The 24,874-nt window shown below is 46.6% G+C and overlaps 1 protein-coding gene across 14 annotated transcripts in view; it reads left to right on the top strand.

Annotated features, from left to right (window-relative positions):
• The window catches only part of WDFY4 (WDFY family member 4), a 251,942-nt gene that overhangs the window by 64,038 nt on the left and 163,030 nt on the right, over positions 1-24,874 (top strand). For 12 of the 14 annotated variants that reach the window (XR_005601150.1, XM_039546658.1, XM_039546660.1 and 9 more), the window contains 7 exons: positions 1,051-1,144; positions 14,005-14,219; positions 15,702-15,814; positions 17,243-17,450; positions 17,784-17,860; positions 18,700-18,918; positions 23,277-23,461. Coding sequence is in view for 12 of the 14 variants with exons in the window: in XM_039546658.1 (XP_039402592.1) it covers positions 1,051-1,144; positions 14,005-14,219; positions 15,702-15,814; positions 17,243-17,450; positions 17,784-17,860; positions 18,700-18,918; positions 23,277-23,461 (1,111 nt within the window). In the remaining 2 variants the exon portion in view is untranslated. Of the gene's footprint in view, positions 1-1,050; positions 1,145-14,004; positions 14,220-15,701; positions 15,815-17,242; positions 17,451-17,783; positions 17,861-18,699; positions 18,919-23,276; positions 23,462-24,874 lie in introns of those variants that run through there. The other 2 variants (XM_039546659.1, XR_005601151.1) reach the window with 2 other exon arrangements.

Genomic DNA, 24,874 nt, shown 5'->3' with positions numbered 1-24,874 from the left:
GTCTGTTAGTATTGGCTCCTGGAAATGGCAAACAGGTATTTATTGCAGACATTATTCTCTTTTAGTTTCATATAAAGGCCTTTTTTATTCCTATCCTGTTATTTATTCTTCCTGTTTTACACAGTGTGATAGTGCTTGCTGTTTTATTTTTCACATCCAATTAGTGCTGTCAGACATTATCTGAGTTTCATTCACCAGGATCTATTGGAAAGGACAGTGTATCTGATAATACTGTACAGCTCACATCTTTCAGCTGGCTGGAGCTTTGGTTCAGCTAGAAATTTGTGTGTTTCTCCAAACATCCTGAGCCTGCAAAGCCTGAGCTAGAAATCTCATGAAAAAGCAGCTCTCTCCTCATGTTACCGGAATGTCCTCCTTCTAGCCAGTAATGTGGCATGAGCAGACTTCCCTGTGGATTTTGATGCATCATTTTCCTCTCCCTGAATGGGCAGAGGCATGTGGCAAAAATGAAAAATGGTGGGGAAAAGTAAATAACCACAAACTCTTTCTCCCCCTCTAGGCAGGTTCTGAGTTGGTTCGATGTTTGGGGAAGGGTTTGGTTGCGCAGGAAGGCATTCTGATTTTATTCACACTCTGTACCTTCCCCACTTGCTGCTCTTGGTTTGGGGAATCCTAGAGATCTTGCTCAGTGCTGGATCCTAGGTTGTGATCTTGGATCTCAAGTAACAGAGAATGTGGCACTGCCTCTGGAGGCATCAGAGACTTTTTGTAGTTTACTCTTTATGGAGCAAATTCTTCAAGTCAGAGTCATTTGAAAAATGGCTCTGCACACCTGGGTGTCTTTAGGGTCATGATCCACGAGGTCAGATTTGAGCTTTGGTTGTACCTTTCAGTGCTTCTAGCAGGGTGAATCTTGGTGGTGGTTCTGTTTCTGGCCGTCCCAGGTTGCTGGTCCATTGGTTTACTTTTTAGCACTGAACCTGGTCAATGCAAGCAGTGAACAATGCGGTTGTCCACTGGGGAACTGGCTCACCTTGTGTAACCTTGTCAGCAATGCTGTTACAGCTTCTTCCCATCTATTTCCTGCAGGTTGGAAGGGGGAAACTGTGCCATTATACATCCAGGTGCTGTCTGTGTCATGGTGAGGCTGCTTCCAAAGCTCTACAAGGAGGAACACCCTGAGGTAAATCTCCGTCTAGATGGTGCTTTGAGCCGTCTTTCTTTCCTTCACCCCTTTGACCTGGCCCATGCTGTAAGTACCATTGATTCCTGTACACAAGCATCACTGAAATCAGTCCAGATAACTAGCAGAGAAATAGCCCATCGTTCATCACGCTCATCGGGGCAAGAAGAACCGAAGAACTCTTTTTCCAGAACCAGGATTAATGGGGCTTTACCTTTAGGAAAGCGGTGCTCTGTGGGTTGATAAAACTTGCATTTATATTGCACCATTCACATTAAAGGATCTCTCACATCGGCTAGACCAGGGGTAGGCAACCCGTGGCACGTGTGCCAAAGGTGGCACGTGAGCTGATTTTCAGTGGCACTCGCACTGCCTGGGTCCTGACCACTGGTCTGGGGGGGCTCTGCATTTTAATTTAATTTTAAATGAAGCTTCTTAAACATTTTAAAAACCTTATTTACCTTACATATGACAATGGTTTAGTTATATATTATAGACTTATAGAAAGAGACCTTCTAAAAACGTTAAGATGTATTACTGGCACGTGAAACCTTAAATTAGAGTGAATAAATGAAGACTTGGCACACCACTTCTGAAAGGTTGCCGACCCCTGGGCTAGACTGTGCCATTGGGTTTTGATCTGGTGCAGAACACAGCCCCTGCTGCTGTCTGGATACTCCCCACAGCAAATAAGAGGGTGGCTGGGTGGAGCCTTGGTTCCGTTCCCTCTACTAGCTGGCCAGAGTATCTGATCAGGTGCAAGGGGATGGGGGAATAAGCTGCACCCTCTGGTCAGCAACAATTTATTTCCCTCCCAGAGCAAGAATGGAGACAGGGAGGGATATGGCTGCATATGGCTGCTGTTTAACCGAGGCGCACAGCAGCTTACATAACAGTTTTTAGTACAGGAAGAACATCAAATCCATTGGTAAATGCAGGGGGGATTGAGGTAGAGTCGGAAGAAGGTGCCCATTTTGTTCGGGACACCTGGGGCTAACAACTCTGCTTTTCAGATGAGTGGGTCTCTAACTGCCATCAAATGAACAATGATCAGAGACCTGGTTCCTGTCCAATTTGGATTGTAAAAAGCCCAGTGTGTTCAGGAGTGTGTGGATTCATGCTCTTTCTTTAGCCAGTGCAAACAAAGCCACTTATTTCAAAGAAGAGAGCAAGGGACGGGTTGGTTAAAGCAGGAGGGACCTCCAAGTTGCATTGGATTTCAGGGTTACATCTCATCCAAAAGCATTCCCTCCTGAATTAACCCTTTTTTATCTTTTATAGCCCCCATCGCTGGACTATTTTAGCTTCAATGTAGCTAATGTATTCACCCTCACACCCCCTGTGTGGTAGGGAAGTGCTCTTATCCCCATTTGACAGATTGGGAAACTGAGTCACAGGAAATAAGTGATAAGGTCATAGGTCAAACTTGAAATCTGTGGCAGAGCATGAATAGAACCCATGTCTCCTGTATCCAACAGTAGTCCCCTCACCACTGGCCCATCCTTCCTCTCTTTCTGCAACACCCATCCAACTACTGGCTGCATCTGACTGTTTTGTTTACAAGGCTGATGTGATTGCAGTGTGGAAGTTTAATGGAGAGGGTGGCAGATAGAGATGGGCAAGAAGGTTTTGGGATAAATTTTCAAGTTTGGGATGTGTACCTGCCTCTTTGAGGAGCTGAGGTCAGCTGTGTTCAGGGGCGGCTCTAGACCCCAGCGCGCCAAGCAGGCGCTTGGGGCGGCCGTTTCCCGGGGGGGGCGGCATTTGGCTCCGGTTGAGCTCCCGCCGGCATGCCTGCGGCAGGTCCACCGGAGCCCGGAACGAGCAGACCTGCCGCAGGCATGACTGCGGCGGGTCCCGTCTTCCCGCGGCTCCGGTTGAGCTCCCGCAGGCATGACTGCGGCAGGTCCGCTGGTCCCGGGCTCCGGTGGACCTGCCGCAGGCATGCCGGCAGGAGCTCAACCGGAGCCGCGGGAAGAGGGGACCCACCGCGGGACCGGGGAAGGGCGGCGCAGCGCTCCGCGCTGCTTGGGGCAGCCTACTTTCTAGAGCCGCCCCTGGCTGTGTTACAAGGCCATACTCAAAACTGCCAGCACTTCCTGGGTTAGGCTGAGGGGAAATACAGCAAGATCTGCCTGTCCTGTAGAATTCTGGGATTCGTGCTGCCAGGAGCCAGGGAGTGCAGACTCACACGGCGTGGGAGAGGGGGGAAAATGGAAGGGCACCATTTCATGGCCCAGGAAAGGGCTGGGTGTGATTCAGCCAAGTCTGGGGCAACAGACTTGGATCTTATCTTCTCTAAACACCTTTACCAAGTTCTACTAGCAAAGTACCACACAGTCACCTCCCTGTTCTTCCTCCTTTTGAGGCGAATCAATTTCCTCCAGGCACATCTGATCTGTAGTGGCCTTGGATTGAGTCCTGGGGGTGGATTTTCCAAAGAGCTCAGGGCCTGGTTTTCAGGATCTCAGCACTCACTGAGCTCAGTTCTCTGAACTGTCTGGCTGCAACTGTGGGTGCTGAATGCTTCTGAGCCGCTAGTTCCTAATATAAAGGGGTGGGCACTTACAGGCCAGGGCTCCACTGTGCTACCATAATACAAATAATATATAATAATAGCAATTGTTATTAGTTGGAGGGAGTTGAGATCTCAGGTCCTTGCCCGGTTGGTCATTAATTGCTAAGAGGCATCTATCTTGACAAGTGTCGATGCTGCTGCTTTAAAAGCACGTGAATGTATTCAGTTAAGAACATATAAAGGGCGGAATTAAGGGCCTGATCTAGCAAAGTGAGCTGCATATATGAACAGCTGCTCCTGCCACTGACTTCACGGGTTTGGGGTGTGTGTGAGAGAGAGAGTAAGGGCCTATGCTATGGGGATCTCTTTGCAGGCTCCCTAGGGTGGATTGTGCTGGAAAAAGGAAAACGGGGTGGCACTCCTGTGCGTGCCCCAGGAGGCATGTCTGTTCCATGTAAACGACACGGACTCCTTAGTAAAGCAGGTGCTGCAACTTGGCAGAGGTGCTGCAACTTGGCAGAGGTGCTGCAACTTGGCATTCCAGCGATGTGCACACGGACTGACCTCCTGATGCTAACTACAAACCCTTCCCTTCTGCAGCTTCTCACTTGCCGCTGTCTGCGAGGCCAGTGGTGGGCATAGTGCTCTGGGGGCAGTATGCGCACTAGTGACCGCTGTGAGCTCTGCTCTATGGATGGGGCTAAAATTCTCTCACTCATTGGCTAGCACACAGCAGAAACCAGGAAGGTGCTTTTCTCAATCCAGATATGCCCCATCTGGGTAGGTACTCCCCACTCCGCATCATGCTCCTAGGACCCAAGAGCCCACATGAGAGGGAGTGGGCTTCCCACACCTCATCCTTCCTGCAGTGCATCTCATGCATGTACCACACAGCAGCTGTTGTTTGGGCACACACTTGGGGTCAGCACTTTCACTGGTATCTCCAGCAACGCATAATGCATTTTTCTGTTTACAGTCCTGGAGCTCAATTCTGCTCTCGGTTACAATCATGTCAATCGCTTAAGCCAGTGGGGTGATACCAGGGCAATTATGGTATATGTAAGATCAGGATCAAGCCCTGGACTCTTCCTAGCAGTTACAGACTGGTGCAGCAATTAACAGGAAATTGGCACTCAGTTAGCTTGATCACAACTAGGAATCTGCTCAGGTGAAATTTCCTTTCTCGGGCTCTCCCCACATGCACCCTGACCGAACGAGCAAATTATCCAGTGTATGTCTGCTGCCTTTCCTGAAATATTTGGATTCAACTAGCAGATAAACGGGAGGTTTGGAATAAAACCAAATTTCTCATCAGCATCTTTGGAAGGTGGGAGTGTAATTAACTGCTGATGTTTCTTGACTCTTCATTGCAAGCCAAGCCAGGAGCTATTAAAATTTTGACAATTACTGTAATTAATTTCTGAAAAACAAGTAGAACAGTTAATTGGATGTGAGAGAGGAGCTGTCAGAGAAGTCGCTGGGTCAGAGCTGGCTCTGCAGCTCTGCTGGATGAGGCAGGGAAAATGAAAACCCCACAGACTTTCAGTAGATGGCAGTGTTATTAAAAATATGAAGAGCTGGGAAACAAATTCCATCAGTCTCAGTAATATACTTGAATCTATTCATCTTTCCTTCCCTTCTCTTTTCTTCTTTCCCCCTTCTCTCATTTGATAAGGAATCAGTAGCAGTTGTAATATTTATTGATTTATAATTTATTTAGTATTATAACAATGGAGATCAGAGCCCCATTGTACACAGATAGTAAGAGGCAGTCCCTGCCCCAAAATGCTTGCAATCTAAACAGATGCAAGAAAGGATGGGAGGGTAAATAGACGTATAGAGAGGTGAAGTGACTAGCCCAAGGTCACATCAGCAACACAGACAGGAATAGAACCTGTGTCTCAAGTCCTCTGGTTCTGTCCAGTAGAACATGCTGCCTTCATTAATAGATGTGATTTGAAGTCTCATTATAATCTGAAGATGAACTCTGTTAAGCTGATTGTGTGAATCTCCATATTTTATTCTCACTGTGATTTCTGGGCCAAATTTGTTCTGCATACAAGCTGAACTAGCAGCTAGTGCTTCTGAGGTTTTTCTGTTTCCTAGCACCACCCACGATTATGATGTAGTCTCCTGAGCTTCACTGGTGATGAGTGACACACAATAGTCTGAAGCTCTGCCATGGCTGTGTCAGCTTTCGGGTGCCAGCCTCTGACACATTCCTGGTATTGAGCAGTGCTGGGAGCCCACTGGCGGAGTGGTGAGCTACTCAGGTATCAGGGGGTCATGGTCTTGTGCAAAAGCTGTAGCTCAAGGATCAGTGACAGATAAATAACTCCCCTTGGTGGTAGAGTGGTAGCAGATAAAAGGGAAATGAGGAAACATCTTGAAAAGCCAGCAGGGGGCTGTGGTGCTGTATGTGCACATCACCCTGGACACAGCATGTCAGCTGTTCTTCCCTTCCCATCCATACGCTGGCTTGGTAGTTGTGTTGGAGGTGGCTGGAATGTTTTATGGTTGGACCTTTCTGACAGTGGGCCCCATGTGCATAGGGTATCTGTCCTGTACACGGGCAGCATCCTAGCTGCCAGAAGGAGAATGGGTTTTGGCATGTGTTTGGCCGTATGAATGCTCCTTCATTTCTGCTTCCAAACAAGGAAAGAACCCTTGCGCTTGGCTCACTATGTATTCTGTGCCTGACAGACCAGGAAGCAGCTGCAGCAAGGAATGGAGATGGCAGGTTGTTTTTCAGTCCCTAACCCCCTAACCCTATACCATGGTAGTGTTGTGGCATATGCTCCTTGCGCCCAGTTCCACTCCTGCTGAAATCAGTGAAAGGGCTCCCACTGAGTTCAGTGGAACAGCACTGGGCTCTCTCTGCCCATGAGGACTCATACAGCTGGCTGGCAATGTGTGCTGGTAGCGCTTGTGCTTTGTCACACGAGGCACATCTGAAGGCCAGAAGATGACAGAAGGCAAAACTCTCCTCTGATAGCTCTGCAGTGGATCTTGACTCAGATGTTCAGCTTTCCCAGAGGTAGGAGCCTGTGTGTAAGGAGAATAAAATGTCGGTCAGGATCCACCACAAAGGTCTGGGAGAAGGTTTTTGGCCCAGAGTTTGGGGCTGAGTTGAACAGCATGTTGTTCAACCGCAGGGATGGAAAAATGGGTGGGCACTGAGCACCACTTTGCTAGTCTGAATGCTGTGTAAAGACATTTTGGGATGGAGTATGGAGTTATCTTCCTGAAGGAATCAGTCCAGCTTCATATACAAATCCTTCCATTTCACCAAAGTGGGGAACCAGCAGGCGCTGCTCTGCAGAAGCATTAGTGGAACTCAATAAACATTAATGCATTCTGATTCTGACCTAAGGAAATAGGATCCATTCCCAGTTGGATTTGCTGCTTCTTGGTGACCTTTATCAGACCCAAGCAGTGATGTGCTGAAGTAACTCTGAGCGTGTCAATGTACTGAGAGTGGTAATAAGTAGCAAGACAGACAGGAGACTCGATCTCACACAGCAGCCTTTTCTTCTAACCTGACCAGAATGACAATTAATAGCTGGTGAGAATAGATCTGTGGTTGTGTGTTGCATCCATCTCTACTGGCAATTAACAAAACATTTGGATGTCAAATGAGACATATGAAAATTTTGCTAAAAGCTCTTCAAAAAAAAAAAAAGGCAGAGGTGCTATTTGAGTCTTTAAAGGAAATTTATCGAGCATCACTCATGTGAACATTCAGCCTTGGTACTTTTGCAAACTGTGTGCATTCATTGTAATGACCACATTTATGCAAAGCAAATATTCTCTTTCCTTAAATGCAAAATCATCGGTGTCAAAATGAAGTTGATGCCTATTTGGAAAGCTAACGAAAAAATAAACTTACTTACCATCCCCTCTAAGCAAGCTTTGTGGCACGGGGCATTTGCCACAGAAGGATATTTATACTGAACTTTTACAATTGCTTCTCCTCTTAAAAGTTATCTCGGCATTTCCTGCTTTCTGAATGATTTCCCAGGACGAAGCCTTTCAGATGCCAGAAGTGTCACTGCCGGGCCTGGTCTTTGTGTCACAGAAAGATGCATTCCGTGCTCTTGTCAGTGAACCAGGAAGTACAAAGAATGTATTGCCCGGGGGGAACACCACTTTTAAAAATGTATTTCTGTGCTGAATGTTCCTCGTGATCAGTTTGTAGAGTCGTTCAGTGATGACTGGGGGTGGAGGGGGACTTAGGAGTTGACTCCTTCATTGAAACCTGTCACAGTGTTCATCATTTAATCAATCTTGCGGATTAGGTTTATCACTGCAGTCTGAGCTTGGCCCAGTTTTCTGTTTTGTGCTGCAGTTACCTTTAGCAGTCTCTCTCGTGATCAGATTGTATTTGGGAGCTTGTGTGTGACTCAGTTGTATGGATAGAGGAAGACGGCTGTGCATTATCAAAAGGTTGTGCTGACTCTCACGCTCCAAGCATACTGAGGTCCAGAGAGGCAGACAGGGATTGTTTTAATACCTACTTGCATCTTACCCAGTGATGCTGCTTTTAGGCCTTTTCTCACTACTTTGCCTTTGGATGTAGTCCTTGATTTAATCATAACTAAATGGTTTGTTCTTGTTGCTAATATTCATAGCAGGGCACTTCACAAAAACTGCACAACTGCACTCCCCAAGTAGTGAATTGCTGCTTATAAAGTTGTGGCAATATCATAATTCACCACATTCATGTTCCATGAGATATTTTGATATTTGACACTTCTCTGCCCGTAAGCATTTATTATTACGTATATTATAGTCGCACCTAAAGGACCACAACCAAGATCGGCGCCTATTCTGCTATAGCCTATACATACACAGTAATAGATAATCTCTGCCCCTAGAGGGTTCATAATCTAAAGAGACAAGACAAAGGGGAGTGGGGGAAATGGAAGCCCAAAGAGGGGAAGTGACCTGCACAGTAAAGACTAGAACTCAGCTCTCCTAGCTCCTACTCTAGTGCTTTCTCCTCTAGACTATACTGTCTTTTTAAAAAGAAGAAGGTGTGATTTAAAGTGTCATTATCATAGAACCATATAACGGTGGGCTGGAAGGGACTGGGAGAGGTCATCTTGGATAGCCTCCTGTGCTGAGCCAGGACCAAGTACACCTAGACCGTCCCTGCCAGGTGTTTGTCCAACCTGTTGTTAACAACCTCCAGTGATGGGGATTCCACAACCCTCATTATAGAATCTATATCCTGTTATATTCTCTGTTCTCATGGGGTAGCATTTTACACTGGTGTAAGTGACCGGGGTGCTGGAACAATGTGTATAGGTGGGGTGCTGAGAGCCATTGAAACCACAGGGGTTGTGGCAGCCCTCCCCCTCCCCAGCACGTATGTAAGTGACTACCCAAGATGCAAAGCAAATGGAAAATCTAGCCCTAAGTCACAGAGTTCAAGGCCATAAGGGACACCCCAGGTAATCTAGAGTGACTTGCCTAAGCAGAGCCAAGAACTGAATCCAGATCTTCCCTATCCAGAGCCATGACCACAAGGGCCCCTTCCCCCTCTAGCATTGATCACTTCTTCCTGGGGATGTAGGTGGGTGCTGTATCCTTCCTTGCTGCCGTTCTTGCTTGAATTTGCTAGGCTCCCTTTAATTCTGTGTTCATACATTCATTTTAAAAAGTGAATTGCAGATGAGAGAAACCAACAGCCAGATGTCCTGCGTGTAGAAGATGGGTTTGGGCAGCATTAATAATGGAGTAGCTGAGGGACAGAGAAGTGCCTACCCACCTAGCTGCCATGTATCAGGGTATCTTCCTGTTCTTACTGAGCTGTTGAATTTTCTAGGATTGCCAGACACAGTTAGTGGGGTGGAGATGCTAAGGGGTAGATATCTCCCCTCCCATGTGGAAAAGGGGATCAGCTGCTGTCATAGCACAATTTCTTTGGAGTCCATTGAGACTCTTCTCTTGGCCTGGGATCTCTGTGTGTGCGCCGAGGGGATGGGGGTGGTGAAACAGTCTGGGTGGAGGCACATCATCTCCTCTGTTAATGCCACAGCATTCCTTAGCTTACAGTAATACACTCTGTAAGGGGTCCCCACCTGAGGTCAGGGTTCCATTCCTCCTTGGGTGCTGCACTGCCAGGGCCTGCAGGGAGATGTGCCTGGGGCACAGAGCTGGACAGATGCATGGGTTGGGGGAGATCTGCAGGGTGTGGGGGCAGGTCCTGCAGCCTGTTTTGGGGAGCTGGGAGCCAAATCTTCCCCCTGAGCACCTCCCCCGCCCAGGTTTTACCCTGAAAGGAGGGGAGTCAACTCAGCTGACTTGTCTTGCTTTGAGAAATGCCCATGCAAAGATGTCATAGCATCTGGAGGACTGCAGGATTGACTTAACGTGAGATTCTCTGTGCAGATGCTGTCCCAATTGTAACAGAACAAAAAACCTGCAGCCTGTCTGCACATCATCTCACTGTGCTGCTCTTGCCCTGGGGCAGTGTAATGTGCTCTTCACACTCTCCGTAAAAAACATCCAAACTCTCTGGAATTGCCCAAACTCTCAGAAATGTACATTTGCTTAAAAATCAGGCTCCATCTATGGGATCTTCCAAGAAACCCTAGCAAATTATGCAGAAATGTTCCCTTTCTGCTGCGCCTTTCATCTAGAAAGATCCTACCAGGCTTTATTGACTGTACATCAGGATCACTACATCCAGCTATCAGGCCAGACTCAGAGTTCTAATGGAACAGCACTACACAAGAACTTAGAACACAACATGGAAAATACAATATTCAGCCGAGTCTGCAGGAGGATGTTAGGGAAGCAGAATGTAATTCAATAAGTTAGACTTTGGATGAGACCCCAGGGTTAATACCCCTACCCTTAACTTTCCAAGGGGTTTTGATTGCCTTGATTACTAATGGTTAAGTCCCTAGTTGTACATCTCTTCTAAAAGGCAGCACCTCTAGCATCCTTAGCACGAGCCTGGTTTGATGCTGATGGTGGGGGGGGGGGCATCATCTACTGATTCCCCAACAGGAATTACTGTGGCACAGAGACACCTTTCATCCTAGCCCTGACTCCCGCTTAGAGCGTGAGATTGAATACAAGGTGGCAGTCCCATCAGCCTTTATCTGAGTGCTGCTCTATACTCTGAAGCTGTGGTGCAAGCCATGCTATTCCTTTAAAAGCTCACTCCAGAACTTCTCATGAACCTTGCTGGGTGCAGGAGCCTCTGGAACAGAAAAGAGAGCCCCAGGAGCACATGGTGAAAAAGCACAGTAGAAATGGTTCATCCAAAGAAGTCAGACAAGCCATCTTTGTCTCCATATGTAAGCGTAATATGTACAATTGAATTCATAGTGCCTACTTCCTGCTCCCCCGTCTCACCACACATGGATGCTGCAAGCCATAACATATTGTGGGGGAGGGATAGCTCAGCGGTTTGAGCAGTGGCCTGCTAAACCCAGGGTTATGAGTTCAGTCATTGAGGGGGCCATTTAGGGAACTGGGGTAAAAATCTGTCTGGGGATTGGTCCTGCTTTGAGCAGGGGGTTGGACTAGATGACGACCTGAGGTCCCTTCCAACCCTGATATTCTGTGATATGGCTTCAGTTGTACTGTGGCATGACAGAGCCCAGTTCTGCAAGCATTCACTCAGGCAGTTCTTACTCATTAATGCCAATGGGTAAGCTCCTAATTAGTAAGCTGTTGTGCTAGAGACAGACTGTGTCTCATGGCTGCAACAGGGGACTCAAGTTCTGGGTTCTCGTCCCAGTCCTGGCTTGGTGTGACTTACTTGCTGTGGGTAACATTTTCAAAAGCACGTAAGTGACTTAGGAGCCTATATCTCATTGAAAGTCAGCGTGTTTGACAATCCCATTTGTAAGAACCTAAGTGTGCCAGGTGCTTAACTCTCAATAATTTCCAGAAGCAAAGAATCCTGTGGCACCTTATAGACTAACAGACGTTTTGGAGCATGAGCTTTCGTGGGTGAATACCCACTTCTTGCATCCGACGAAGTGGGTATTCACCCCCGAAAGCTCATGCTCCAAAACGTCTGTTAGTCTATAAGGTGCCACAGGATTCTTTGCTGCTTTTACAGATCCAGACTAACATGGCTACCCCTCTAATAATTTCCAGGGCAGTTAGGCATCATAGCTGCTTTTGAAAATCCCTTTGTAAGTGCATCAATGAGATATAACATCAAATAATACCTCCCTCAAGGGTGTGTTGGGAAGTTACATCAATGAATGTGTGCAGAGGGCTTTAAGTTCCTTCCATGAGAGGTGCTAGGGGAGTGCAAGATTTATTTGTTGTTTTGTGGGTCTATGCCTATCTCATTTTTAAGCCCAAGGGGACTGTATCCTGTCGAAACGAATCCACACTTTGAACCTTTTGAGGCATTTGTCTGTCCCCTAACAAACCAACATCATTTGGAGGGAAGAGAAATTCAACTACCAAGTTTTGAAGCGATGAACTGTTAGGAGGAGGAAGCTGGGACTACTTAAGAATGTTGGGCAAATTACTAGATGACATTTTGCCCTCAGACTCTAATCTGATGCAGAGCTGTGAGCCCTGCTGTGTTCTAATTGAACCTCCAGTTCCCTGACTCATGGTGCAAGTAATATGTGTTAGGAAAATCAATCCATGTATATGGGGAAATGTAGACTGGTTTCCTGCCACCATTAACATTTTCACTAAAAAAACATTTTACTGGAACTAATATTCCTGAAAACAGCACATTTTATTCAAAACAAGGCAATCTCGATATTGACAGCGCTGCTGTGATAATGAGAACGATCAATTTTTTTGTACTCCATTATGGTTCTATTGGATTTATTTTGGAGTAAACCTATAGTTTCACTTAGCCAAGATCTGTATCTTTTTTATTTTTTTTTTCAACTTTACGCAGATTGTAAATAATTTTTTTCATCCAGTGGAAGAGTAAGTGAAATAATGGCAATAAAAATATAAGAGTTCTAAACTAGACATTCATTTCCACAGCTCACCCAATCCTCTTGCTAGAAGAAGAGAAATGTGTATTGGATCTGGAAGGGGTCTTATAAGTGTAGTGAGAGAATATACATTTCTGCTTGTATAAAGATAAAAGAATAAATAATGGAGATTTAGAGCTAGATTTCTAAAGAGCTTAATTTCCATTGAGACACCAAAATAAGGAGCCAGATTGTCCAGGAAGCTCTGCATGTTGGGTGCTGGGAGCTGTCTTGAAAATCTGGCCATTAAGGTTGCAGTGGGGGCTACCGAGCAGTCGCTCAGCACTTTTGAAAATCTGACCCGAATTTAGGATGCCTAAATGGGAGCTGAGTTCTTTTGAATATCAGGCCCTGACAGTGGGCATTGAACATGTCAAATTCCAGCCCTGAGCTCTACAGAATCTAGCCTACATTGGTCAAAGATTTGACTCTCTTCTTACTTATACCAGGGTTATACCAGTCTAGTAAACCTGGTGGAGTTATTTCAAATTAACATTGCTAAATCAAGCCCAGAATGTGGACATCAGCAACATTTTCTGCATGTCTGATGCCATTGGACAGGTCATCATCTGTAATTCTTTACTAAGTAAAGTTTGTATTAACTATTTCCTTCAACAATATTTAACACATCCAAATGCTTCTCCAGTGAGAAATGCCCCAATCTTACGAAAATTTATGGTGATATAGACTATAAACAGTTATTCCTGCAAAGTCCACTTGCGTCTCTGGGCCTTCCTACATCCTGGCTGGCCTACAAGCTACTTTAAAAATCAACACAAGTTCAGTTTTTAAAAAGTGCTTAAGAACAATTGAAGGCCTCCATTCAGCAAATCACTTAAGCGGTGCTTAAAATTAAGCATGTGCTGATGATTTTTAGTGGATCAAGGCCTTAATTCATGGTTGTTTCTAAAGCACTGAGTAGGTCACATCAGTGTGACTGCCTGTGTGCTTGAAGTTAAGTATGTGCTTACATGCTTTGCAGGATCAGGCCCTGTGTATCGTGAGAGAGCAAGTGGCGTTATCTCTGCCTTTACACTGGAGAACTGACTGACTGCTCCCCTTGTCCCTTCACAAACATGGTGTTGCTGCAAGAGAGCTTGGCCACAGATGATTGAGCAGTAATCAGATGGGAGAAGATGGCTGGGCTCTCCTGATGCTGAATTTTATGGCACAGCCACTAATGCATTTAATCAAAGCAGCATTGGTGTAGATGTAGACACTGATCCTGCAAACTGCTACTCATGGCTGGACCTCTGCAGCTAAGGGTGCACCTCTGGAGCCCATTGAAATCAAGGATCTGCATGGAGCCAGCCTTTGGAGTTAGGGTCTTAGACACACTGACACCAGCTTTCTCTTTGTTTCAGCTTTCCCAGGAAATCCAATGCGCCGTGGCTGATCACATCCAGTCCTTGGTGAAATCGGAGAAGAGCCGTCAGGTGATGTGCACGTCCGGCTTGCTGAGCACCATCATAACCTCCTGTCAGCATGCTCTGAACAATGATAGCCACCCATTGCACCTGCCTCTCATCAGGGTTTTTGAGAAGCTTGCCTCACAATCCATTGAGCCAGATGTATTAAGGTACCGGATCTGTATTTAGCAGAGTGGTTTCACAGTGTCTTTCTGCAGTAGGTCTGTGGATCCTTTAAGGAAATGGGCTAATGCAAACTAGCACTGTGATTCAGCAAGGCACTTCACCAGGGGCATTAAGTCCCAGTTCGGACCCCTCACTAGCTTAAAGTTAGGGACATGCTTGAGTAAATTGCTGAATTGGGACCTAGAGTAGTAATTCTTTGTGTTTCTGTAGAACCTTCCACCCAGGGATCTCAAAGCAGTTGACAGATGTTAGTTAATTAAAGAACTGCAGTACACCTGGGAGGAAAGGATTATTTTCATGTTTTTCAGATGGTGAAACTGAGGTGCAAAGAGACGCAGTGATTTTCCCACAGTCGCACACACTGTCAAAGATAGACCCAGGGGTGGAACCTGGAGTCATATTTCTCAGTCTCCTGTTCATATCAATAGACTACACAGTCTCCATTAAAGCTAACAAAGGCCAGTGTGGAGTGGGCTTTGGAAGGAGTGGAGTGCATGCTGGGTTTGAATGTGCACCACAAATTCGTCCAGATTCTGTGAACACCTTGTCCAAAGCTGAGCTGTAGATTGTTTTCTTGTGAGATTTCTAAAGCTTCCTCCTTCTGGTCTGGCTGGAAATTCAGCTTTTCTCATGGCACTGTGGAACTTTGTCTGCATATCGCAGCCAGCACCAGACAAAGCAAAGATCTGGGAGAGAGAAAAATACCAGGGAAGATATAACCAGCTTTGTGGTGCTAATATTAGGGATGTTGAAATCAGCGATTCCATCACATCATATCTGAAATGCAAAGGATAATCAAGAGGCCACTGATTTTATCATGATTTTGGGAGACGTGATTTTAGGAAAGTTTTCCTTTAAGAGTTTCAGATGGCTCCCAAGATCCTTATGAAATCAGTGGCCTCTTGATTATCCTTTGCATTTCAGATATGGTGTGGTGGTGTAACTGATTTAAATTCATGCCCAGGCTGGTGTACACACAGGCTTTTCTGTAGAGCTGGTAAAACTTCTTCCTTTCTTTCTACCACCTACCTACCTACCTACCTACCTACCAACCAAAAGATAAGAGAAAATCCATTTCATGCCGTTTGAAACTTTCCCGGGAATTTTTGAAAAAAGAAATTGATGAAAATAATGAATACAAAGATGTTTTGTTTTGTTTCAAATGTGGCCTCCCCCTTGCCCCCTCCCCCCGCCCCAATAGAAAACAAGTTAGAAAGTGAGGGATAAAAGATTAAACAACCCATTTTTTCTTTAATTCAGAAAATCTTGGAAAATGTTGATTCCGTCAAAAAGCCATTATTTTGTGTGGGAAAAGCTTTAGAGGGTGATTTATATTTTTTGTCCCACTCTGCCTTTCAAAGTAAAGGTGGCTTTACTAGCTAGTAGGCAGTAACCTCAGGGCTTTTCTGTGTATGCTTGATGCCAGTGCTTCCATATATCCTATACAAAGGTGTTTGTGTTCTCAGGCAGTTCCTCTGGCTTGGGACCCCTCCGCCAACCGTGACTGGGGCATGCAGAAACCCAGCTAAGACTACATTGTGTCAAGAGACTAGTTTGTGTAAAGCAGCTTGCAGTGAAGGTGAGAGCAGCAGTGTGGAGAATGGCGTTAGTATTCCGGGTGCACGTGCCGGGGAGGGGAAGCTGCTGCCAGACCTACTTGCTGAGAAGCCAGGCACAGCACAGACCTCGCGTGCCAGAGAACATTAGTCTCTAGAGCAGGCCACTGTGACAAACTGGTGTGTTGATCAACAGCAGGAGCTGAGCCAAGAGCATTCAGAACTCAAAGCACGAGGTCTGATAGCTTGAGCTCATGATAGACTCTATCCCTGAGGCTGTGATAGACTCAAATCCTCACACAGAGTGGGATGCCTACAACACACTGACTGGGGGGTTGCACTAGCACATCCAGCAGCACTCCCCAAAGGTCTGTGGCCTACTGGGCTAGGGCATGGGCATACCTGCCCTTTCCTGTGGGTCTAGAGGGAGTGCATCTATACGGAGCACTATTCACTTCGGGCAGCACACGCCCTGCGCTCCTCACCGGAACAAGACCATAATGATAGCATTCCTACCCCACACACATGTTTTGCACATGCGTCAGTAACCCCATAAGGGGAAGGGTGGTGGAGAACCAGCCCCACAAGTCCCACGCAGGCACAAACGCAGCTCTCACCTGCCCGTTTGGTTTAGCCTTTAGCTATTGAATGATGGAGGTGGGGAAAGGAGCCAGCAGGGTTAGGCATCTGCCCCGAGGAGGGGAGAAGGCAGGGAAGTGCACTCCTACCTGAGGAGCTATGTTGGGGAAGAAGAGCTGCTGCTCAGAGCTCTTCTTGTGGACCTCACCTACAATTGGAGGATGCTTTTTTGTCTGAAATGTTTTTCACTGAAAAATGCAGGTTTGGTGACACTGAAATACTTTGTGAATTTGTGCACCAAACCGTTTGTATAAAACCAAAAAAAAAAAAACCCAACCCCACCACCGCCAGCTTCCCACTCCCCCAGTGGCAACGTTTTTATTTTTCGGCTTGAACTGATGTTTCTTTTCAAAATTTCCTTTAATTTTATTTCAAAGTTCAAAAATGTTCAAGAAACGTCAACATTGAAACCAAAAGTTTCAGTTTTGTCCAAACAAAAAGTTTCATCTGATCTGAAAGGAAACTTGTTTTGGCTTTTTTACAATTTGCTGCAACATTTTTAAAATTTCAGTTTCCATTCAAAGTGAAAGAATGGGTGTTTCTCTGATTTTTCAAAATTGCTGACTGACTGAAAAATGGATCAGTCCCCCAGCTCCACTCCTATTTCCTTCCCTCCCCCCACCCCCGCCCTCCCGTCAGCACTGGAAAGGTTTCTGCAGCCCACTGAAGACTAATTGAGCAAGGGAAGAGAAGCCATGACTAATAAGATACTTGCTTTGTGGCTGCAATCAATGAAATGGGAAAGAAGCATGCTACGGAATGGAAGCAGTGACAGTGCTGTGCATTGCTAATGATGGCCATTATTGTCATAGATTCAGGAGCAGCCGTGCTGGACAATCCTGTGGTTCCTCAGCTAGCCACGCAGACCACCGGTTCCCCATGTGTGTCCAGGGGCTCTGCAATAGCTCTCCAGACATCTATGAGTCTCATCTCCATGACGTCGCCACGGAACTTCCAGCCACACAACACTTCCTTGGCACCGTCTTTCGTGGAGTTCGACATGTCTCCTGAGGGATACGGGTATTGCTGAAATTCATGCCACTCTTTTTATCACTTTACAGAGCCTCTGGTCTCTTATTTTAGATCAAACAAGAGAGTCATAACAGAGCCTCCTGCTCCCATAATTCCCCTCCGTGCAGCACTGCTAGCAACCACACAGCCTGCCCACAGCCCTCCTAGTGATGGCAGAGAGAGTCTGCCACGCTCTTACCCTCATCTTCAGCCTAGACCCACTGAGGGGCCAAGGCTGCAGGATTGTAGTCAGTGGGAGGTTGGCATGTGGAAGGAGCACAGAGCCAGGTCCTTAATGGCTCGCCAAGACAGGCTTGAATTTCTGCTTTCTTTGTTTTGCAGCTGTTTGTTCCTCCCCACGCTCTCCACTGTGATGGGCCCCAGTGTGGAACACTCCATCTCAGGAGGGATCGGAATGGGTAGGTACCTGCTGGTTCACATGGAGCCTTCTAAGAAAGGTGAGCATAGCCCTCCTGCTCTCTGGAATCCTGCGGTAGCCAGAGATGGTCGTATACAAGACCACTGCTTCAACACCCTCCCGACTCTTGCCTCACATCCACCTCTGAGGATAGAGCTCAGGCCTCTCTCTGCAACAGGCCATGCTGCAACATCTGCTCTGACTGTTAGGAGTAAAGGGGTGACTTAAGGCAGGGCCGATACCAGGAAAACACCCTAACAGGTGAGATCTGTTAGACTGTGGGATAATCCCCCAGAAGAAGGGATGGAAGCTGCATCACTTGAAACATTTAAAACTAGACTGGAAAAAACACTTGGAAACATCCTGTCTGTAAGAATCTGCATTGACCCCTGGAGGAGCTGCTAGGTCTGCTCCATCTCTGACCTCTAGGATTCTCTGAACTCTGGGGAAGCTCGGTTCCGATTCCAGATCTGGACTCCCCCACAGGAGGCACATCTCTAAGTGTCTCTCTCCTCAGTCTGTGGCTTGGTAACCCCATTTCTCATCAGATAATCCTGGGCCACACACATCCTGTCTGGCACCATAATAAAAGAGGCTGTGCTGTCTAGTGTGGAGGCGGGGGGGACTTGGAATTAAAGCTCCTGGATTCCACAGTTGCTGCTTCCACTTACATGTTGGCGGACTTCGGAGAAGTCATTTGATTGCTCTGTGCCTCACAGGGCACTAGATTAATGTTTGAAAAGCACTCTGAGATCCTCAGGTGAAAGGGACAGAGCCCTGTTGTCAGGGACCAAGCAGGGGAGGCTGCTTCCTCACACTCATTTCATTTCCTACCCGCAGGTGCCAGACCGTTCCCACCCTTGGGTGGCCTGACTGTCTCCTCCTGGTTCCTGGTCAGCAGGTTCTGCTCTACTCGTGATGCCCACCCCCTGCGCTTCCTCACTGTGGTGCGGCACATGTCGAGGATGGAGCAGGAGTTTGTCTGCTTTGCTGTCAGCTTCTCCCCCACAGACCGCTCCTTGGTCATTTCTACAGAGGAAGTGGAGTTCCAGCCACTGGGTAAGGCTTTCCATAGCCAGCTGCTGGGCACTGCAAGGCCAGGGCCTCAGTCATTTGGGAGGACTAGAGATTTAAAGGGTAATCTCCACTTTCCTTTTAAAAAGGAATTCTAGACCTCTGCCCTGGAAAGAGCCTTGGAAAACAGAAGCAGCTATCAACTAATTGCTGGGGTTGAAAGGGACAAGGAATGGAAGGATGGGGGACCAAAGATCCCTTCCCCCTCTTATCTGTATCTGTTTATCTCTGAGTGCCATACTGCCACCCATCACTGCAGCATCTGACGCCTATATTCACAAAGAGACTTGGGCATTATGATGCTGGGTGTCACAAGGCTTAACTTTTTGGTGCCTAGAAAATCCTGCAAAGGCTGAGTGAGGCGCCTCTGCTCCCTAGACAGTAAATGGGGAGAGACAGCCCCCTTAGACAGCGATTCACAAAACCCAGTGCACTAGGCAGCTCCTTGCCTAAGCCAGGCCAGCCAATGGGAGAGGCCAACGAAAGGTGAGTCTGTGGGGATAGGCGCCTACGTCTGGGCTGCGGGGTGGCAGCTAGCTCTGCTTGTGATCCACAATGCAGGAACCTTCTTTGGAGTTAGGCATCTCAGGAGTTCTGTAAAGGAAGCTGGGGGTGGGGGAGCGCTGCGGTGGGTGAGGGAGGACGACCTCCCTCATCACTTTTAGCCTCATGGTTGGGGTACTCATCTGGGATGTGGGATTCCCCTCATTCAAGTTCCCCCCCACACCTCATGAGGATAAGGGATTTGCACAGGGATCTGCCCTCACCACTGTGCCATGGGATATTGTGACGTGGGGTCTCTGTCTCTCCCACTGAAGCTGTTCCATTGTGGATACAAGTTACAAGGGAGGTCCTCCTCCCCTCCCTGATCTGGGAGGTGACCTCTGAGCATGCCCACCAGCCTGGACCCCGCACACGGGTTAGGCAGCTGAATGCCTGTTTTCCCCTGCTTTGGGAATCGCTCTGAGGCTTAGGCAGGAGATGAGTGCCCAGGAGCCTAGGAGGAAGCAGCACATAAGCCAGAGGCAGAAATGGGCACAAAGTTCAACAGGAGTTTTGTGAATTGCAGTGGAACCTAAAATGTAGGTGCCTAAATGCTTTTTGAACCTAGCCCTGGGCAGGAGCGGCTCCAGGCCCCAGCACGCCAAGCGCGTGCTTGGGGCAGCATGCCGTGGGGGGCGCTCTGCCAGTCGCCGGGAGGGCGGCAGGTGGCTCTGGTGGACCTCCGGTTCGGTGGAGCATCCGCAGGCACGTCTGCGGGAGGTCTACCGGAGCCGCGGGACTGGCGAACGGCAGAGCGCCCCCCGCAGCATGCCGCTGTGATTAGGGTGGCGAAATGGCTAGAGCCGCCCCTGGCCCTGGGTGCCTTCCATATACAATCAACAGCACTAGGTGGTCAAGTGAGAATTCCCTGGAGTGGGAGAGCTGCCGGTGTGTCTGGCCACTGTGCCAGCCCCAGTCCAGTTTTAGAGCGTGGAAGAGGGCCATGGCCAGAGTGCATTTGATCCCTTGGGCAGCGCTGCTGGCTGGGATATGTAATGTGAGCTAAGTAAGCTTGAGGCATGTCTGAAAGAATCATCTCACTGACCCTCCCCCATATCCTCAGGCTGGACCTGTGCAGAGTGGTACAAAACAATTTGCTTCCGAGGGTCCCATGGTATTTGGAGACCATTGCTGTACAACGCTGTCAGCAGCTTGTGAAGCAAACACCAAAATGCATCATCTGGTGTGAGTCAGTGTGATCTTGGATCCTAGCAGGGCAGAGGTGGTGGTCTAGATTCTCAGTCCTGCTGAATTTGTGCTTTGTGCATCAAAGACAAGGAGCTGCTACATCTCCTGATTCTCAGGGTGGATCTGTGCCAGTGTCAGTGTGGGTTAGAGCAGCCCCCAGGCTGCTCTGTTATATCCCAGACAACAACCAATCATAAGTATTCTGGCATTCTCCTTTCCCAACCCCTCTACCAGGATTAGATTGGGGCTGGTTCAGTGGCCAGGCACATGAGATCTGTACCAGCTGGGAGTTCCCCCACCAGGGGAATTCTTACCTGGTCAGCTCTAATTGGCAAGAGTAGCAGAAAGGGTCTGGAACTCACCCAAGAATTAATATCGGTTCTATTTATTACTCCACTTCTATTCTTTGCACTTGATTTTCAATGCTCTACTTAGGACACTATAGTTTATTGCAATTGGCAGAATTTTGTACTGCTTGGACTGAAAGTGGAGTGAAATTGATGCAGATTTCATTGCAAATTAAACAGATACATTGTGCATTGAGTGCTCTTTTATTCTTCTTTTTAATTACATTTCTGATTCCTTTCCCCAACCCTCAAGAGAATCACTGAACACATGTGAAAGATCCCGTCTCCTACTTCCATTATACAGTGTGTGAATAGCATTGTGTTATCCCAGGTGGGATCTGCAAACCTGACATCGGAAACAGAGGCCATCTGGCTGTATTTAAGCAATCATTTGATTTGTCTTACTTAGAGCTGAGTAGATAATTCTTTTTTTCAGTTTGGCCACTGAACAGAAAAAAAATCCAGTTCATTTTGAAACAAAATGGATTTTGTTGTTGTTGTTTTTTTCTCGGAATAATGAAAAACTGAAAATTTTGTCCAGGTTGAATGAAACATTTTGAACATCTATGTGAAGCAACATTTTCAAAATGAAGTGTCTAAAGGATTCATTTAGAAAATGTCAAAGCAAACCGTTTAGGTGTTTTTTCAGAAAAATTATTCTCACTCGTATTTGTTCGAAACTATTCATTGAATTCCACCTTTATTCACAAATGAGTTTGTTTGCCCCAAAACTTCATTTCTGGCACATTTGCTATTTAGCCAAAACATTTGACCCACCTCTAGTCTTAGTAAGAGTTAGTAGCGGCTTATAAGTACATGTTGAGCCCCTACAGAAGTGGCTATGTCATGCTGTGGGGCAATGCATTGAAATGGATTGGAATATGACGTAAGTTCCCTTCAGTGTTTGGTAGAAGGTGTTATGGAGTTGCTCGTATGTTGGTGTATTACTTTGACTAGACTACGAAGTCCCAGTTGTTGAGAAGTACCTAAAGTGATACGTCATTCTAGGTTACTTCTAAAGAACAGAAATTCTTTAGTCCAGTCATATATGTATGTTACCGTGTGGCTGTGTAAGAGCTAGTATTATTACTGTGTCTGCCCTAGTCACAGTATTAGATAATAAAGATCCCATTGTTGTTGTACCCTGGCACCTGCACGAACATCTAATGGGTATCTTCACCACAAGAAGGGGAGTCTTTTCCAACAAGAATGGTTTCTTAGGTATGTAAAATGCAACACCCCTTTTGCCATTAATATTCTGGTGTTCGAGGAGATGACGCTAAATTAATATGCTAAATTGTGTCAGGTGCCCAGAAGTCTTTGAGAATAGTGCAGTTTATAAATTAATACCTGTTATTATTCTCACTGATAATGACATGAGGGACGTACGCAGATCTGGAGCATATTGGGAACTGAGATGGCAGTGAAGACCCCCTGATCTCCTAGCTTCCAAAGCAAACAGCTAGTTGGCTTCCCTGATTTTTTGTCTATTCTGGGGCTTTCACTTATCCATTTCTTCTTATCCAGTGATCAGAGCTGTGCTTGGTAATTCAGACATGACCCTGATTAATCCATGGGAGAAGGGGGCTAGGACTGAGAGTGGGGTGTACAGTGCAGCTGGGATTTTCAAAGAAGCCTAATGGAGTTAGGTGCCTGATTCCCATTGAGCTGGTGCCCAATGCCCTTAGGCACCTTTGAAAACACCAGCTTACCTGTCTCCGTAATGCAGTCACCACATACAAAGGATCTGAACTTGTCCAGCCTCTAAGAGATCCTTTCCATAGCAGCTCAGTCAATGAGGACTTGAGGATTTGTCTTGTTTAGAATTGGTTTCATTTTACAGCACCCAGGACATTGAGAAAAAAACATCGTTCTTGAGAGCCAGCTGTATTTGGGAGCGCAGCTCCAGCTCACACTATGTGAATCTCGAGGCTTAGGGAAAACTTAAGTCCTGATAATAGGACTACAGCAGTTTAGGGCGTTTTTATTGCTCCTTCCCTCCCTCCCTCCCATCACTGCTTTCCAGAAGCTCCCCAGTCCTACCCCTGGCTCTGCCACTGACTGACTCTGATCTTGGGCAAGTCACTTCACCTCTTTGTGCCTCAGTTTCCCAGTCAGTATGTTAATATTAGTTGCATTGCAATAATGCCCAGAGGTTCCCATCAGGATTGAGGCTGTATTTTGCCGGGCCTTGTGCAAACACACAGTAAAAGACAGCCTCTGCTCTGTCTGCCTGCCGCTTAAGTGCTTGTTCTTCCTGTGCAGACATCATGGAACCTGAAGTGGAGGTCCCAAATCACTCCTCAGCTCCAACTCAGATTGAGTTCAGCTGCACCCAGCAGCTAGCCACGGGGCAGTGGCATCATCTCACAGTGACGGTTGCTAAGGAAACGAAAAGGAACTGCATAGTTTCGGCGTATATCAACGGACAGATGCTTGGCTCCGCTAAGGTAAAGGCGCTCTTCATAAAACCATGCTTGGCAGCTGGTCATTTGCATTTCTTGGGTCAGTTTCTCCTTGTTTTGTTAATCCCACAGCTAGGAGACCTCAAAGAGCAATGCTGTCTGTGTACGTTGGAGCACGTGGCGCTCAGGCTGGCACCGGAAATCACATGAATCCTTAGAGATTGAGGCTCAGATTTTCAAAAGTGACCAGTGATTATGGGGGCCCAACCTGAGACACCTTAAAAGGGCCATTCTTAGGAATGTTGAGAACCCACCCTTTGAAATTCAGGACCCTTTTGAGGCATCTCAAGTTGGGGATGCAAAGGCTTTAGGCCTGTATTTTCAACAGGGAATAGTCATTTTGTATGCTTCAATGTTGGGGTTGCAGAAGGAGGCCCTGGGGAGCAGTGCAGAGACACTGATCCTCTGGGTGACTGCCCAGCCTTCCACAATGCTAAGACTGATGGAATTTCCCTCTATATCTCAGACATCTATGGGTTTGGTGTGTCCCACTGCTTCCCCACCCTGCCTGTTGCATCCAGTGGAACACTCTGAATTTCACATCCCCCAGGTGATCATTTCCTGCATACTGGCCAATCTGCTCCCAGCTCTAGTATCAAACAGTCTGTGAACTAGCTCTTCTCCTCAAATAATAGACTCAGTCTGTTTCCAAGAGCTATGTTCACATGGGTTAATATGAAATAAGAAAGATGGTTCAAAACGGGGGTAAAGAGGATTGCAAAAGGTGATTTTTTTTTGCAAGTCTTGCAAAATTTAGTTTTTTTTAATAAAGCCCCAGCTCCCGGAGTCCTGTCATTTCACAAGAGTCTCAACTTTCATTACAAAAAATAGTTTCTTCACCTTTTGGGTGTGGGGAAAAGCTTGAACTCAGTGCACCCCGAAGGCTCAGAAACAAGAAGGCAAATAAAAAGAACCACCAATTTATTATTTTATTTTAAATCTCAAGATTTTTAAGCCAATCTCAGGATAGTTTTGAAGCCTTACTTGTGATTCTTTTAAACACTTGTGGTTGGCCATACTGAAACTGTCATCCAATTCTAGGCAGTCCCTAGATCCCTTCCCCTCTCTGCTGTCATTCATTTATAGCAACCTTGGTCTCTTCCTTCTGCCTCCTCTATTCTGATGTATGCAAAGCTTGCTTGTGTGTTATACTTCACCTGTAAAAGCAATCTGTTTCATTCCCAATATTCTCTTTCACATACTTGAGAAAAATTATGTCTCCACAGCATCTTGTGGGACCTATATCCATTCTGAGAATGAAAACTTAATTTAATTTGCCTTTTTTAAAATGAGACTGGAAGTCATGGCTAAAACCAGGCTTGAGCATCACAACGGATTAAAGGATTCACAGGAAATGTGTTTATCATAAGTCAAAATAAAAATAAAACAAGGCTTTAG

Source organism: Mauremys reevesii, linkage group 7 (genome assembly GCF_016161935.1).
Source record: "Mauremys reevesii isolate NIE-2019 linkage group 7, ASM1616193v1, whole genome shotgun sequence".
In the NCBI taxonomy this organism is placed as follows: Eukaryota; Metazoa; Chordata; order Testudines; family Geoemydidae; genus Mauremys; species Mauremys reevesii.
The sequence above is the reverse complement of the archived record's forward strand: the minus strand, read 5'-3'. Positions and strand labels throughout refer to the sequence as shown.